Raw genomic sequence first — 16985 nt, forward strand, 5'->3', positions numbered from 1 at the left:
ATTCGACGCCCGCTCCATTTCCCTATGCACAGTTACCAAATTACTACTTTGAATATTAATTAATTCATTACATGGTGGCGCTAACACACTGCTTTCGTCTTCACTGTCATTTCTCAGTTTACTATGGAGCCTAATATTACGTTTTTCACATGCCATTATTGTCACAATATTTCACACGACAACACAGAAAAACACAATTTGAAAAGCAAAAATAAGAGAACGCATTAACATAGCACTGAAAATAATATCTAGTTAATTGCAAGCGCAGTTGCGAAATACTTGGTGCAAATTTACATGTGTGCCACACCTGTTTTACTGTACAACAATGAAAGACTGCAACTATAAAGGAGATTCTCTCTACAACTACACGCTAGCAATAAACAAAATCTACACTAATTACACAAACTACAAGAAAAAAGATCAGAAGATTCCAGTGTGGTATCCTCGGCTAAGGGTCGACATATGAAACGTCCCCTTTGAAAAATTATACAAGACTGTCCTTAAACTGACACACAATATTTTTAGCGCAACGGAATCTGACTTTCAAAAATCCCTACAAAAGAATGGCCCTGACTAACATTAACCTATACCTTTCACAAATCACTTACCTCACAAAAATCTTCGTTACTCAAGCTACAGCAATACAGCGAGCGCCACTACTGCCAGCTAAATAAAAGATTCAAACTACCGAAGGCATTAACTACTAACGGGCATAGTTAGCAAATGAAAGATTTTGATAGAGAACAAACAATATATTTACCTCAATAGTGTTCAAAAGTCATAATGTATATAGCAGTTCATGACATCCAGTCTTACAAATTTCAAACCTCCGCCATCTCTCTCCCCACATCCACCACTGCTGGCGGCTCACCTCCAACTGCGCAACGCTATGCGCTGTTCACATCCAGCTGCCCAACACTACAATGGCAGACAACAATGCAAACTAGCCACAGACTGCACACAGCACAGCCAGTGATTTTCATATAAAGCGCTACGTGGCGTTACCAATAAGAAAACCTAAACTGCCTACTTACAATGTGAGAGTGACACTGTCCTCAAAACCTTTAGAAAACTATCCCTGTAATTCTCTCAGGGCCACAATGTATTTTTTATGCCTCGCGTTTTCTTTAATGTCAGTGAGTTTAGGGAACTGGGCTGTGTTTGTTAGAATGTGTCCCTTCTATTAGGTGATTTTCTTTTTAAGTGCACCGTCATTAAGTTAGAAAGAAGTTGTTTCGCATCGGGCACTGTCTTGCTGTGGACAATGTGCTGTCAAGTCCACTCAAAATAGGAGATTTCCAATCTATTTTAGATGTTTTCCTTTTCGTTCCTGCACTCCTTTTTCTCTTCAAAAATTCAACGATAGAGAATTTTAATTCAAAAAATCGTTCCAGGTATACGCTTTGGAGCTATATATAAAGTTTCCATACTCTTCGTTCAATTCCATAAAAAACGGTTGCGACTGACAGTGGAATAATGCGTGCGACTTCATATTCGTACCACCAGTTTCTTCATGTGCTGCGTACCTGAAAGTTTAGTGGTTAAGTGTTTATTGATGTACTGAACAATGAATCCCGTCTGTCGACTATTTTAATTTTTTGTTCTTTCATTGACAGCTAAATCTTTAAACTGTTTCTTCATGGTTCGTAATTTCGCCTTTTTATTTTTTTTTTATTTTATTTATTTATTTTTTTTTTTTTTTTTTGTATAAATCTTATGGGACTTAACTGCTAAGGTCATCAGTCCCTAAGCTTACACATTGCTTAACCTAAACTATCCTAAGGACAAACACACACCCCCATGCCCGAGGGAGGACTCGAACCACCTCCGGGAGCAGCCGCACAGTCCATGACTGCAGCGCCTTAGACCGCTCGGCTAATCCCGCGCGGGGTAATGTCGTTTCATAGGAAATTTATAATACCTGTCGTTTATGTGATTGCATAATAGATACCGAGAATTCTCATCCCTGTCTTCCGTCATTCCCATTCATGTTTAAAGGCATGTGACGATAGGTCGCTACATTGCCTCTTTTGCGTAAACATCCACTGAAACTGTGAACGTCCATCATGCCACGAACAGATAGCGAATGGTAAACAGCCCTGGCACCACAATTCTGCCGAACTGAATAGTGTTCTGCCGACCGAGAAATGCCACATCACAATACTAAATGAAATGTCGAGGTGTATCGAGTACTCCTGGAAAGGAGAAAGCAAAGTCGGGAGGGTAAAGCCTCAACCCGCCCATGGTCCACACCATCGGCCTGTATCAAGTTTGTCACGACGTGGCCGACTCTGCTCTAATGAGTACAGAATAGGAATTAAGAGTAAACCGAAAAAAGACAAATATAATGAAAAGTAGTAGAAGTGAGAATAGCTGGAAACTTGACACAAAAATTGTTCGTCACGACGCAGTCGAAGTTAAGGAATTCTGTTACAACGAAACCAGAATAATCCATGAAACATCCTGCCAGATTAAAATTGTCTGTCAGACCGAGACTCGAAATCGGGACCTTGGCTTTTCCCTGGGAAGTGCTTTACCGACTGAGCTGCCCAAGCATGACTCACGACTCTTCCTCATAGCTATACTTCCACCAGTACCTCGTCTGGAAAATAACTCATGATGGACGAAACAAGGAGGACATAAAAAGCAAACCTGCACAGGCAAAGAGGACGTTCCTGGCAAAGAGAAGTCTACATGTATGAAACATAGGCCATAATTTGAGGAAAAAATTTCTGAGAATGTACGTTTGGAGCAAAGCAATGAAAGCGATGAAAGTTAGTGAATCGAGGGCAATGGAAAAACGAACAGAAGGGAATCGATGCGTTTGAGTTGTAGTGTTGCAGAAGAATGTTGAAAATCAGGTGTTGTGATAAGATAAGGAATGAAGACGTTCTCCGCAGAATCGGCGAAGAAAGGAAAATACGGAAAACGTTGACAAGAAGAAGGAACAAGATGACAGAATATGTGTTAAGGCCTCAGGAAATATTATCCTTGGTACCAGAGGAAACTTCAGAGGGTAAAAACTGTAATGGAAGACAGTGACTGGAACTCATCCAGCTAATAATCGAGGATGTATGGTGCAAGTGGTACTGGGAAATGAAAAGGCTGCCACAAGAGAGGAGCTAGTGGTGGGCTGCATCAAACCAGTCAGAAGAATGATGACTCAAAAAAAAATACTGTTTTGGTATTTTCTAATGAAACTGAATGTCGTGAACTACGAGGGTAGCCTCAAATTAATGTGGGCTGAAAAGTGACGCACACCTACTTGTAGAATGCAACCTAAATGACGTTGAGAAACGTGCCAGATGAGATGTGGAAGATAACCCCCCCCCCCTCATACTTACGTGTCATTTGAATGCGTTGGTTCATCCAGTGTATTCTGAGTAGCGGAAGTACAGAGACATGTCCCACTGCTACGTCAACGCGAGTTAAACGGCGTGCTTTTAACGTATTTTTAACTCTTGAAAATGTGACTCCTCGAGAGATTCATCCTCATTTAATGGGTGTTGATGGTGACGTTCTGTTGATAGGTCTACTTTAAATCAGTGGGTACTAAAATTTCGCTTTTGGGAATCTGGAAAAGTTGTAATTGTTAATGAAACGCGCAGCGGATGTGCAATGATTACCACAGACGATAAACATCGCAAACTCGTCGAAATCTTGACTCAAAAGGATCGGTCAATCACACCAAAGCGTATCGCGAACAATAGTGCAATATCCAAAGAAAATGTCGGCTTCAATACGAAACAGTTAGGGTACCGTAGAATCTGTGCATGCCGTCACACAGACAAGAACAAACAGCGTCGATAGGAGTACTGCGAGCAGCATTTGAAGCGGTTCCGTGACGAAGGAGACTGGCTCCCTTTTGAATATTGTGACGGGGGACGAGTCATGGATCCACCATTACGACCCAGAGGAGAAAAGACAATGCGCCATATATCGACATACTTCTTCTTCTCAGGCGAAAAAGTTCAAAACACAACCATTCGTAAAAAAAACTCTTTTGACTGTGTTTTGGGATGCTGACCGAATTTATGTGACTGATTATCTGATACGACGGACAGCGGTAAATTCTTTTCAGTACACAGAGGCTCTAAAGCACCATTCATGCGAAGTTTGTCGTTTTAGAGGCAGCCTGGAGCCAATAATCTCGCAACATAACAACACTCGTCCACACACCTCGCGCGAAAATGAAAAGGCTCAGCGAAACCTGAAGTCTGAACCGATTCCATTCCCTCCTTACTCGGAGCGATTTTGCGCCTCGCGATATCTTTTCTCTCAAGAGAAATCTCAAGGGTAATCATTACGTCTTGAACGATGATATGAAGGCAGTTGTAAAATCTTGGATTCGAGAAAATTCGGAATAATTTTTCAGAGACGTAATGAAAAAACTCGTTACACATTGAGACTGTGATTCTGAAGCTTAGCAATTGGGCATTAATGACATTAATGTACTTTTTTCCTGATATTCCTCATTGCTTTTGTTCGTGTTCTACAAGCATTTGTGCATTACTTTTCAGTCTACCCTCGTAATATGACCCTACGATAATTAACTAGCATGATTTCGTCTGTAAATGACAGTAGGAGTTACGTCTTCACGCTTAAATTTAAAGCGTTTCCCGACTCTTGCGATTCCATGCGCCCTAGATCAAATTTATCACATCACAATCCTGTACAACGCCCCCAACAGATTTAAACGCGTAACACTTTGGCTTCAGAAGAAATACAGAAACACATGACACAATAACGGCGCTACGACTTATCTTAGAAGACAAGCTGAAGAGGGACCTACCTACGTTAAAGCAGTTGTATGCGTAAACAATTTTTCTGGCAGTGTTGAGTGGCGTACACTCTTTGAGATTCTGAAGGTAGCAGGGAAAAAACGCCTAACGAAACCTTATATACAAAATGCTCAGAACACAGACTACAGTTATGTACACTGATGAACCAAAACATAATGAGCACCTACTTGAAAGCGTGTTGGTCCACTTCTGGATTGCAATTCACCAGCGATTCCGCGTGCCATGGATTCGACAAGTACTCGATAGGTTTGTGGTTCCAGATGCCTATGCAGAAGTCACACACTTCCCGTACGTTACGGTCTGTTGGTTTGTGGGCGCAGAGCGGGCGTCCGATAGCGTCCCAGAAGGGTTTCATCGGATTCAGGTAAGCCGAATGTGATGGGAAAGATATCAACCTGAGTTTAGTATAATGCTCCTCAAACCATTTCAGCACGATGCTGCCTTTGTGAAACGAATAGTTATCCTGCTAGAAGATGCAATCGCTGTAGAGAAAGACATCAAGCATAAGGCGTTGCAGATGGCCTCTAATAATGTTCCCGTGGTCCGCAGCTGTCGTGGTGCCCATGGAAGCCTAGGAAAATGTCCCCCATAACATACTACTGCTGCCACTAGCCTGCGTCCGTGGCGCGCTGCATGTTTCGAGCAGCCGCTTGCACAGATGACGGCGTATCTAGACACGACCATCTACCAGGTTTAACAACAAATGGATTCATCCGACCAGATGACACGATTCCATTGATCCGCTGTCCATGCTCACTCTTACCATGATTGACGATGTTGTTGGGTCAGCTGCAGAACACCATGTTCAACACTGTGCGCTGAAAAGTGTGCTCCAAAACACTTGTGCCTGAGACAGCACTGTACTCTGTCGTAAGACCTGCCACAGATCGCAGCCTATCCTGCTTTAGAGATCGGACAAGCCGCCCATCCCTTTGTTCTGTGATGAGGTATGGAAATCCAACTCCTCGCCTACTCGAGGTTTCAGCAGTCTTCGACCACTTTCCATAGATGCTCACGACAATAACACGCGAACAGCCGACCAGTTTCGCCGTTTCCAAAATGTTCGCTCCCAGGCACTGGGCCACAACATTCTGGCTTTTGTCAAAGTTGCTTAAGCCAGCGGATATCCGCATTTACGCCACTCACCGTCGCTGGAATGATTTTCCCATTCGTCTCTGCTCCGCTCATATACTTCTTTTATCGCGTCGCGTGCCGTCAGCACCTCCAGCCAGCCTATAACCTCGTGGCGGGCAGTGTTCATAATGTTTTGGCTCATCAGCGTAATGCGACATTGCAGTGCCTGTGTTGTTCAGAAGTAAGATGCTAAGTTCCTTTGGACATGCATGCATGGATGACGACAGCTGGATATTTGGGTCCAGCCACGAGTCGTGCTCGGATAGCCTGATGGTAAGGCGAGTGTTCGGGATAAGCGGGAAATGCGCGTTCGAGGTGGTCTGGCACAAAGTTTCAGTGTCGTAATTTCACTATACAGGTGATGGTTGTCCATATTCACAACTGCGAATATGTTTCATGTACAGGGTTATTACAAATGACTGAAGCGATTTCACAGCTCTACAATAACTTTTTTATTTGAGATATTTTCTCAATGCTTTGCACACACAAACAAAAACTCAAAAAGTTTTTTTAGGCATTCACAAATGTTCGATATGTGCCCCTTTAGTGATTCTTACAAATGACTGAAGCGATTTCACAGCTCTACAATAACTTTTTTATTTGAGATATTTCCTCAATGCTTTGCACACACAAACAAAAACTCAAAAAGTTTTTTTAGGCATTCACAAATGTTCGATATGTGCCCCTTTAGTGATTCGGCAGACATCAAGCCAATAAACAAGTTCCTCCCACACTCGGCGCAGCATGTCCCCGTCAATGAGTTCGAAAGCTGCGAGCTCGCAGTTCTGGCACGTTTCTTGGTAAAGGAGGTTTAAACACTGAATCTTTCACATAACCCCACAGAAAGAAATCGCATGGGGTTAAGTCGGGAGAGCTTGGAGGCCATGACATGAATTGCTGATCATGATCTCCACCACGACCAATCCATCGGTTTTCCAATCTCCTGTTTAAGAAATGCCGAACATCATGATGGAAGTGCGGTGGAGCACCATCCTGTTGAAAGATGAAGTCGGCGCTGTCGGTCTCCAGTTGTGGCATGAGCCAATTTTCCAGCATGTCCAGATACACATGTCCTGTAACGTTTTTTTCGCAGAAGAAAAAGGGGCTGTAAACTTTAAACCGTGAGATTGCACAAAACACGTTAACTTTTGGTGAATTGTGAATTTGCTGCACGAATGCGTGAGGACTCTCTACCGCCCAGATTCGCACATTGTGTCTGTTCACTTCACCATTAAGAAAATATGTTGCTTCATCACTGAAAACAAGTTTCGCGCTGAACGCATCCTCTTCCAAGAGCTGTTGCAACCGCGCCGAAAATTCAAAGCGTTTGACTTTGTCATCGGGTGTCAGGGCTACTAGCAATTGTAAACGGTAAGGCTTCTGCTTTAGCCTTTTCCGTAAGATTTTCCAAACCGTCGGCTGTGGTGCGTTTAGCTCCCTGCTTGCTTTATTCGTAGACTTCCGCAGGCTACGCGTGAAACTTGCCCGCACGCGTTCAATCGTTTCTTCGCTAACTGCAGGCCGACCCGTTGATTTCCGCTTACAGAGGCATCCAGAAGCTTTAAACTGCGCATACCATCGCCGAATGGAGTTAGCAGTTGGTGGATCTTTTTTGAACATCGTCCTGAAGTGTCGTTGCACTGTTATGACTGACTGATGTGAGTGCATTTCAAGCACGAAATACGCTTTCTCGGCTCCTGTCGCCATTTTCTCTCACTGCGCTCTCGAGCGCTCTGGCGGCAGAAACCTGAAGTGCGGCTTCAGCCGAACAAAACTTTATGAGTTTTTCTACGTATCTGTAGTGTGTCGTGACCATATGTCAATGAATGGAGCTACAGTGAATTTATGAAATCGCTTCAATCATTTGTAATAGCCCTGTACAGTTATATGAGTCCAAGGACATGGGAAAGAAGTAGTTAGTGAGAGGAGAGTGGGATAAGACCGTAGCCTAATGCCAGTGCTATTCAAGTTGTACATTGAGCAAGCATTAAAAAGCAAGGAGAAGTTTGGAGAATGAAGTTTCAGGAGGAAGAAATCAAACTTCGAGGTTCACCAATGACATCGTAATCCTGCAGGGATGGCGAAGTATTTCGAAGACCAGTTCAATGAAACGGCTAGTGTCTTGAAAAGAGGATATAAAATGGACAGATACAAAAATAAAACAAGGGTAGGTGATGTAGGTGAATTAAATCAGGCGTTGCTGAGGGAACTATGTTAGTTGTTGAGGCACTAAAAGTAGAAAGTAGTAGAATAGTTTTGCTATTTGGACAGAAAAGCAACTTAAAGCTGTAGAGCAGGCAAAACTTGCATATAACTTTTCTTGAGGCTGCATTTTAATTTCTAATGGTCGTTTTTCCCCTGCAGATGATCCTTGTACGCGCTAAAAAAATAGGTAACAGCCAAAACAGGGAAGATATAAAATGCACACTGGTAATAGCAAGAAAAGTCTTTCTGGAAATGGCAAATTTGTTAACATCGACTATAAATTTAAGTGCTAAGGTACGAATTGTAGTTTTGTATAGAATTGAAACGTTTGATAATAAATTGTTCACACTAGAAGAGAGTAGACGATTTTGAAATATGGTTTTACAGCAAAACCGTGAAGGTTAGAAGGGTAGATCGAATAACTAATGATGTGGTAGTGTATGAAATTTGGTAAAAAAAAATCGTTGTACAACCTGACTAAAATAAAACATCCTCTGATAGCAAACATCCTTAGGCGTCAAAGAATCGTTAATTTCGTAATGGAGGAAAGTGCAGTGGGGAGGGGGGGGGGGTAAAATTGTAGAGGGAGAGGATGGAGGTTGCAGTAGCTACTCATATATATTAAGCGACTTGCGCAGGATAATTTTTAAACGGACATCATATTCGCCGTTGTCTGTAGGGATTATTTATTGCCTAATGCAGTTTAGGCTTTTGGGGATTTTCAAGTGGTACTGCAAATGTTTCTTAGGTCGCTTTGCTGCTGTAGATGTCGACTTAGTTTTATGTATTTGATGTATTTTGGAATTACGTCGTTGGATTTACATTGCTTGTTAAACTTTCTATATCTGTTGTCTTCAGTAATTTAATCTTAGTACGCTGAAATCGCAGTAAAGCTTGAGAATTCAATCAGTTGCGTGCCTAGCAAGGCATATGCGGTTTTACTGCAATTTCAGTGAACGAAGAACAAATTTCTAAAGACAAAGGAATATATAACGTTTAACCCAGATAACCCTGACGTTCTTCTGGAAGGACGACGTAACTCACAGTTGAAATTATTTATTTTTGCGGATAATGCATTGTTGCAACGGACTGTGACACATTGTTATATGAAGTAGGCAGTGTCAGTTGCATGCTGCGACAGTCAATTTGACGCTGTCGGTCATAGTGAGTGAGAAACTGTGTCTTGAAAATAGGGCCGATTTTACCATGAACGAACTGACTGACCTTGTCATCGATGGGTATGGATATTTTCTTTCATATTGCATCAATAATTCTGAAACTTGTCATATAACATCTTAAAGAGTTAACCTATATTATTTAGGGGTTCATATTACGATAGAAAGTTTTCGTGAGTTGTAATTCAATAATGTTTTCAACCGTCCTTCCAGAAGGACGTCAGGGTAATATATTGTCATTTTGTATTCACAGAATACGATGTACACTTATGGAACTTTTGGACATGTTAGAATCAAAAGATGAGGTAATACCTAATACTGGTGTGAATGTAACATTACACCTGCTCTAGATTCAACTGATGAGGTAACAAATGAAAATTCGAGTGCCGAAAAAAATCCAAGTGTAGATAAATTACCAGCAAGTCAGCTCAATGCTGCTGCGCTACATGACCTAAAAGAGAGGGGCGTGGAAGCAACAGGGACAATAAGATGAAACAGAGTTAAGAATTTTACTCTATCATCCGTCAATAAAATGATAAAAGAAAATAGAGGATCATATGAAATTGGTTCTGACTCAGCATCCGGTATTTCCATTGTACGTTGGAATAACAACAATATTGTTACTGTAGCCACCAACTTTGACAGAGTGCAACCACTACACTCTGTAGCAAGATTTTCCAGGGAACAAAAGAAAAGGATTAGCGTGCTTCAACCTAACTTATTACAATCCTACACTACTCATATGGGAAGCATAGATCGAGCTGACCAAAATGTATCCCTATATAGATGGTCTATAAGAGGGAAAAAGTGGTATTTACCGATTATTGCACATTTTATAGACATTGCAGAGCAAAATGCCTAGGATCTTTACAAGCACAACGAAGAACCCATAGATCATCTGACATTTCATCGTCGAATTGTCACTGCAATTCTTGAAAGTTACAAAAGAGTCACCACCAGCAGAGGACGTCCTAGTAAGAGGGCAAAACTAGATTCTAGATTTGATGGAAGAGGACATTATGTTGCTGAATTACCAACGGACGAGATAACAAAAAAGAAGAAGCAGCTGAAATGTCGAAGTTGTCACAATAAACTACTACTACGTGCGTAAAATGTAATGAACCAATTCATGTTTGTTGCTTTTTGTCTTATCATACTAGTGCATAAAATATGGGTATAGGTTATTTTCTTTGTATTTTGCATTTTTTTAGCTGTTGTAGCCCATAATTCAGGTTTATTTATGTCTATTTGAAAATATAGAAACCAAAACAAGTTAATTGTGCAATGTCATATACTTTAATAACATGTTCCCTTATTGTCCTGACGTCCTTCTGGAAGGACGCCCATTTTTGGAAATACCAAATAAAAATAAATACTCAAAATTGTTTTTACTTTCTTCCTTACAACCTTGTGAATGAATGTAGATAAGATATAAATCAATTTTGAAAAACAAATAATTCAGCACTATCTGGGTTTTAACAAGCAATGTAAATCCAATAACGTAACTTCAAAGTACACCAATGATAAAATTAAGTTGACATCTACAGCAGCGAAACGAGTTAAGAAGCTTTTGCAGTACCAATTGAGAATGGCCCGAAAGACGAAATTGCAATAGTGAAATAAATAATTTCTGCAGTCAACAGCGAATATGATGTCCGTGATGTCTTTTTAAAAAACTCTACGTAACTATGAATCCCGGCTATGAGAAGTTTGCACAGGATAATCTAGTGTGAAGAGCTGCCTCAGTTCCGTTTTCGGACTGCAAGCCACAACAGCAACAATCTGCATAAGTGTACAACGTAGAATCTGAGATTCGCTGTTGTTATTTCTACACAGTCGTCACTCGTCCCGAGAACTTACCGTGGGTCCAGCGAGCCAGTCGTTGGGCCCGTAGAAAAGATAGACCGGTGCAGTGACGTTCGCAAGGTTGTAGTCCGGCGGTGTAGCCTTACCGTAACGCTTGAAATTTTTTAAGATGCCATAATTGTATTGCCTAAAGTGACCTGAAAAAGAGAAAATTATGTGTTGAAAGCATTAGCAGATGGATCGCGGAATTACTGCAATAATATATTTTGGTGATCGTGAAATCGTGTTCTCTGTGCAGTTTGAAAGAATTCGTCTGGACACAGAATAATCGAGTATACAGCTTCCATGAATCTGTGTAACAACATACTGTGTTCTACTGTATATCACATTGTAAAAAAGGTGTTTGTATAACTGTATGTAGTTGAAGGCTGACACTGAATATAATGGCGTTTACTCTTTGACCTGTATTACACTACCAGATTTCTTTTTTTTTTTTTTTTATGAAGTTTCTTTGCGAAATAAAATTTGATCGTTATATAAGACACTTTGCCAAAGTTAGGTCTTCGTCAGATTTTCTTTGATCTAATCTAGCGCCTCGCATTATATTTGGTCAAAGAAAGTGTCCGTCTTCTATTTTCTGCATAGATGAATGTAACCGCTTGGAGTGCTAGCATCGCTAGAGCTGTTTGTTATCCAATGTTTATCTACATGACTTCGAAATTTACATGATGCGTCGCACCTACAAGGAAACTGATAGAAATGTACGAGCCAGATTAAGCACTGTGTTACTTGCGGCATCCCGGATACAAAAATAAATTAAGAAGACGCAAGAATTATTAAAAAAAAAGTGCGGAGGCCATTAGCCGTGAAATATGACCAGGATGTATCCTGCAGGACAGAAAGGAACAGATGTACAATTTTTGTAAGAATAAACATATTTTTAATGGCTTTGATATGAACTAAACAGGTAATTGGAACTAAACAGGTAATTGCTTTCAGATACTCCTTCTTCGGAGCAAATCGCAGTCAGCATGTTTACAATGGAGCTCCCAAATCCAGATTTCGTATACCGATTTCCCAAGACCGCTTGTGGTTGATGAAGTGAACGCCCCAAAACCGATGTAGGAAATACACTTCCAGCTACCGGTTTTCCCTTTCCACAATCGACTTTCGCTCCCATGTAAACGTGCAATCGTTTATGAAACCTGCTTCGGTTGTCAGGTTACGTCTAGTTTTTAAAAATTTTCGGCTAATATTGACAGACGAAGTTTTTTACGGTGAAGGGTAAGTAGAAACATTAGGCTGAGCACAAAGCTGTTTACGCCTCTAATGTCTAACTGAAGAGAAATAACGACTGTGCTGAGTAAATCAGAAACTGGAACAGCTGTTGTCTAGACGCTGTATTTAATTACACTAGAAAATCCATTTAAGTCCTTAACATGTAAACACGAGAGCGGAAAATGGTTTCCGAAATTCAGTTTTCGTCTTCCGTAAGATGTGTCGCAAGTAAACGTAATGAGTGTTTCTGTAAGTCTGTCTTTTTCGGATATAGCATTTCTGTGATAAGTGTTTTGCTTCGTAATATAAGGAGCCACTTTCCTGAGCGCATATGGAAATGTACTCTCGCCTATTCGCAAGTAATTTTCATATGACTTAACGTTCTCGACTTGCAGATCCCGTAACAGATATTTTTGGGTGAGTCTGGCATCTCGCCGTGAAACTCACGGCTTCACCCAAGTATGTTTCCTTTTACTTTTCTTATGCTCCTCTTTCAAATGTAAATACAATGCAGTTGTGGTGCACGCAACTGCAGAGTACATAAATAAGTCTTGAGTAACAACACACAACAGCTGATGCTAGTGGTAGCAACAGTCCACTGTTTTCGTTTTAAATCTGAAGATGTCAGGTACGTAAAATGTGATGTAGATTCCTTTTTCATCAGATAAAGCTGTCTCAATAACAACGTGATCCATGTCATGCACAGTTATAAGAATCAGTGTCTACTAGAATATTGTTGCGTGTGTCTTCAGGTAGTAATGGAAAACGAGTATATTTGCATTCAGTTGTAAAGGTACGACCTCGGATATGTTGTATAAAATGTTCTGGATACACTTCTCGGTGTAATTTACTATTAAAATCCAAGCTTTCAACAACAGTACCATTGCCTTCTTCAGGAAAGTAACTGTGTATTGAAGAAATAACGGCGAAGAAGTAACGGACTCGACTAGGTCACTTCGACGAAAGACGACATTACATCAAAGACGCGACCAGTGACATTTCGTCGTTAGCGCCAATGTAATCTGTCGTAGCAGCGGGTACTACTAACGAAGTTAGAATATAGGAAGACTTTCTCAAGCCGAAAAAGAAGCCCGCCTCCACCATATTGCTGAGTTTTAGTGAAGCGCTGCTCTTTGATCTCTCTTAAAAACAAGAATAAAACGTTCGACTGTTTTGTCTCGATGTACACCATGCTCAATGAGTGTGAGTAAAAAATTCACCTGTTGGTAGGACTACTATAGCGACTCTGCCCAAATTTGTTTACATTTGTGACATCAGTCGACCTGTGTCACTGACCTAGTGATGCAGCATTAAAAGCGAAGATGATGGAAATAGACCAACTGTGTGCCTTATACTCAGCCTCCCCCCCCCCCCCCCCCCCCCCCGACAGCACCACTCCCAACCCCAGCCTCTGCTCTGCACTAAACGGTAAATGGCAAGCTCTAAATGCTTAATGGTAAACGCTATAAGGTAAACGCCAAATGGTAAACGCTGAATGATTGACGGTAAACGCTAAGCGATACTTAGTAAATGCTAAACACCTAGCGGTAAGCACTAAACAGTACACGCTAAACATTGGGCGATAAATGGTAAACGGTAACTACTAAAGGGCTAACGATAAACACTAAACGGTAAAACTGAACGATGAATAGTAAATGCTAAACACTACAAGCCTAACAAATGACGCATAATGTCTATTGATCACTGATCATCACTGGTCACTGACCATCATTGACTACTGACCGATAGTTATCACTGACAGCCATTGATAAATGATCATCAATGATCGCTGTCAATCATTGATCACTGATTTTCACTGATCACCGACCATCATTGATACTGAGCATCACTGATCACTGATCATCATTCACTACCATCATTGATCTCTGCCCGTATGTGACACGACTGTCATTTTGCAGTTATAAAGACACACAAAAGGTGACTGATATAGAAGTACACCTTCCAGTCATTCGACGTGCAAGTCGCCGAGTGGCGTCAAATCGAAACACTTGCACCAGGCGAACGGTCTACCCGACGGGAGGCCCTAGTCACACGACCTTCCAGTCATGACAGGGAAGGTTGTATAAACTACGCTCTGTCTACTTGCAGTTTTAATTATATGTGGTGAGTCACTAACTATTGCCACCAAGAATAACTCCGAAAGTATGATACGAGCTGAACACTTTGCGGGACTAAAGTTTCATGGGTCAAATTTGTTTTTTTAGATGGAATACTATAGTCTGATACTGATTTTCTGATAGCGGCTATCGAGAGGAATCCAGTGATGTGTAACAGCAAGGTCTTTGAAGGTCAACGAAGGTAAAAAAGGTGGCATGAACGTCCATTTACAGAAAATGTTCGAAGCGATGACCATTGGTAACAATGCACTCCTTCAATCTTCTTATCATGTAGTGAGTGGTATTCCTTACCATATCGACACTTACCGAAGCTCATGCTCTCTCGCATATCTTCAGGTGTAGTTGCAACGTCTTTATAAACAATGTCTTTTCCGAATCCCCACAAGAAAAAATCCAGAGGCGCCAAGTAGGCGAACGAACCGGCCACGACACATCTCCTCCGCGGCCAATCCAACGATTTAGGAATTGTTTCTGCAACTCATTTCTACCCATCAGCGAAAAATGTGCCGGGCACCCATCGTCTTGATATCACATTCTGTTCCTTGTTCCTAAAGGTATTTCTTCTTGCAGGAATGTTGCGTATGTCCTACCATTAAGATTTCCTTCGATAAAATAGGGGCCTATAATTCTGTCCACCAGAATCCCACAACATACATTCACCGACCACGGTTTTTGGTGTACAACTTGCCGCAACCAACATGGATTTTCAGTTGCCCAATAATGCATGTCATACACATTAACATTTCCATGGTTCGTGAATGTAGCCTTGTCAGTAAATAAAATCAAATTAATAAATATTGAAACGTCTACGTTATTTGATTTTCAAACAGCTGAGCAAAACTGAACGTACTCAGACATTACTCTCTTTACTTATTCTGATCAACACTAAACTGACAGCCGGCCGAAGTGGCCGTGCGGTTAAAGGCGCTGCAGTCTGGAACCGCAAGACCGCTACGGTCGCAGGTTCGAATCCTGCCTCGGGCATGGATGTGTGTGATGTCCTTAGGTTAGTTAGGTTTAAGTAGTTCTAAGTTCTAGGGGACTGATGACCACAGCAGTTAAGTCCCATAGTGCTCAGAGCCATTTGAACCATTTGAAGGATTTAACATGGATGCTGTTTTGACTGGCATTTCTCTTCTCGTAATGAAAATAATTCCTTTGACGTTTTCACATGCACGTCGCACAATAAATCTACTGCTATGCAGTATTGCACTTTTAGTATTGCACTTTTACTTTACACTAAAATAATATTCAAAAAAATGGTTCAAATGGCTCTGAGCACTATGGGACTTAACATCTATCGTCATCAGTCCCCTAGAACTTACAACTACTTAAACCCTAACCTAAGGACATCACACAACACCCAGTCATCACGAGGCAGAGAAAGTCCCTGACCCCGCTGGGAATCGAACCCGGGAACCCAGGCGTGGGAAGCGAGAACGCTACCACACGTCCACGAGCTGCCGACAAAATAATATTATTTTTAACAATAATGATACGGCGACAAGAAATCCGCGTCCGACATAAGTTACAAGAGACAAGAGAAAATGAGTAACTGTTCATCGAGAATATCTCGTACATCAAAGGAATGTGTAAAAGTGTTCTTCTTCTGTCCGTTTTTCGTGCCGCGGTTTTCAAAGTCAGTAACTCACTGCATTTCTGACGACGCTTCGACAATAAACACGTTACGTCACAGGACGTTCACCTTTTACATTCTCGCAACATTATTTGCTAACTGTACCTGTTGCCGAGCGACTGCTCGATTAGTGAATGATTTAAAATGATAAGGCAATCACATAATGTTGGACACTGTGGCCAGTGTGACCTACGTAGCCACACCCTTTCTGCACAACATGATAGACGCCATTTCTCGGCAACACAATGCAGGACCACATGTTGCCGTACGAATACGTAACCTCTTGATGTCACAGGATGTCAGCCTTTTGCTCTGACCCGCCAGAGCCGGCCGCGGCGGCCGAGCTGTTCTAGGCGCTTCAGTCCGGAACCGCGTGACTGCTACGGTCGCAGGTTCGAATCCTGCCTCGGGCATGGATGTGTGTGGTGTACTTAGGTTAGCTAGGTTTAAGTAGTCCTAAGATGACCTCAGATCTTAAGTCCCATAGTGCTCAGAGCCATTTGAACTTTCTTTTTCCGCCAGATCACCAGACTTCTCGCCAATCGAAAATGTGTGGGATATGGTGAAAAGACTGGTGCAGCGCTGTGACCCAGTGCCAACCACCACAGGTGAACTCTGGAACCAGATGAATGCATCATGAATGGCTACACCACAGGACGCCATTCGCGCCTGATACGAGTCGATGCCGTCACGTGTGGAACACGTTATCAGGGCCTCTGCTGGACCCTGTGCCTACTGGGCAACCTGATACGTGCTGAACCGACGTGACTGAAATGCTAATCGTTTCTGCAGAACATAGTAATATACATGT

At 41.7% G+C, this 16985-nt stretch overlaps 1 protein-coding gene across 1 annotated transcript in view; it reads right to left on the reverse strand.

Annotated features, from left to right (window-relative positions):
- The window catches only part of LOC126413141 (lipase 3-like), a 117944-nt gene that overhangs the window by 14061 nt on the left and 86898 nt on the right, over positions 1-16985 (reverse strand). The window contains exon 7 of the mRNA XM_050083034.1: positions 11177-11319. Coding sequence (XP_049938991.1) covers positions 11177-11319 — 143 coding nt within the window. The remainder of the gene's footprint in view (positions 1-11176; positions 11320-16985) is intronic.

The sequence above is a fragment of the Schistocerca serialis genome, chromosome 7, assembly GCF_023864345.2.
Source record: "Schistocerca serialis cubense isolate TAMUIC-IGC-003099 chromosome 7, iqSchSeri2.2, whole genome shotgun sequence".
Taxonomy (NCBI): Eukaryota; Metazoa; Arthropoda; class Insecta; order Orthoptera; family Acrididae; genus Schistocerca; species Schistocerca serialis.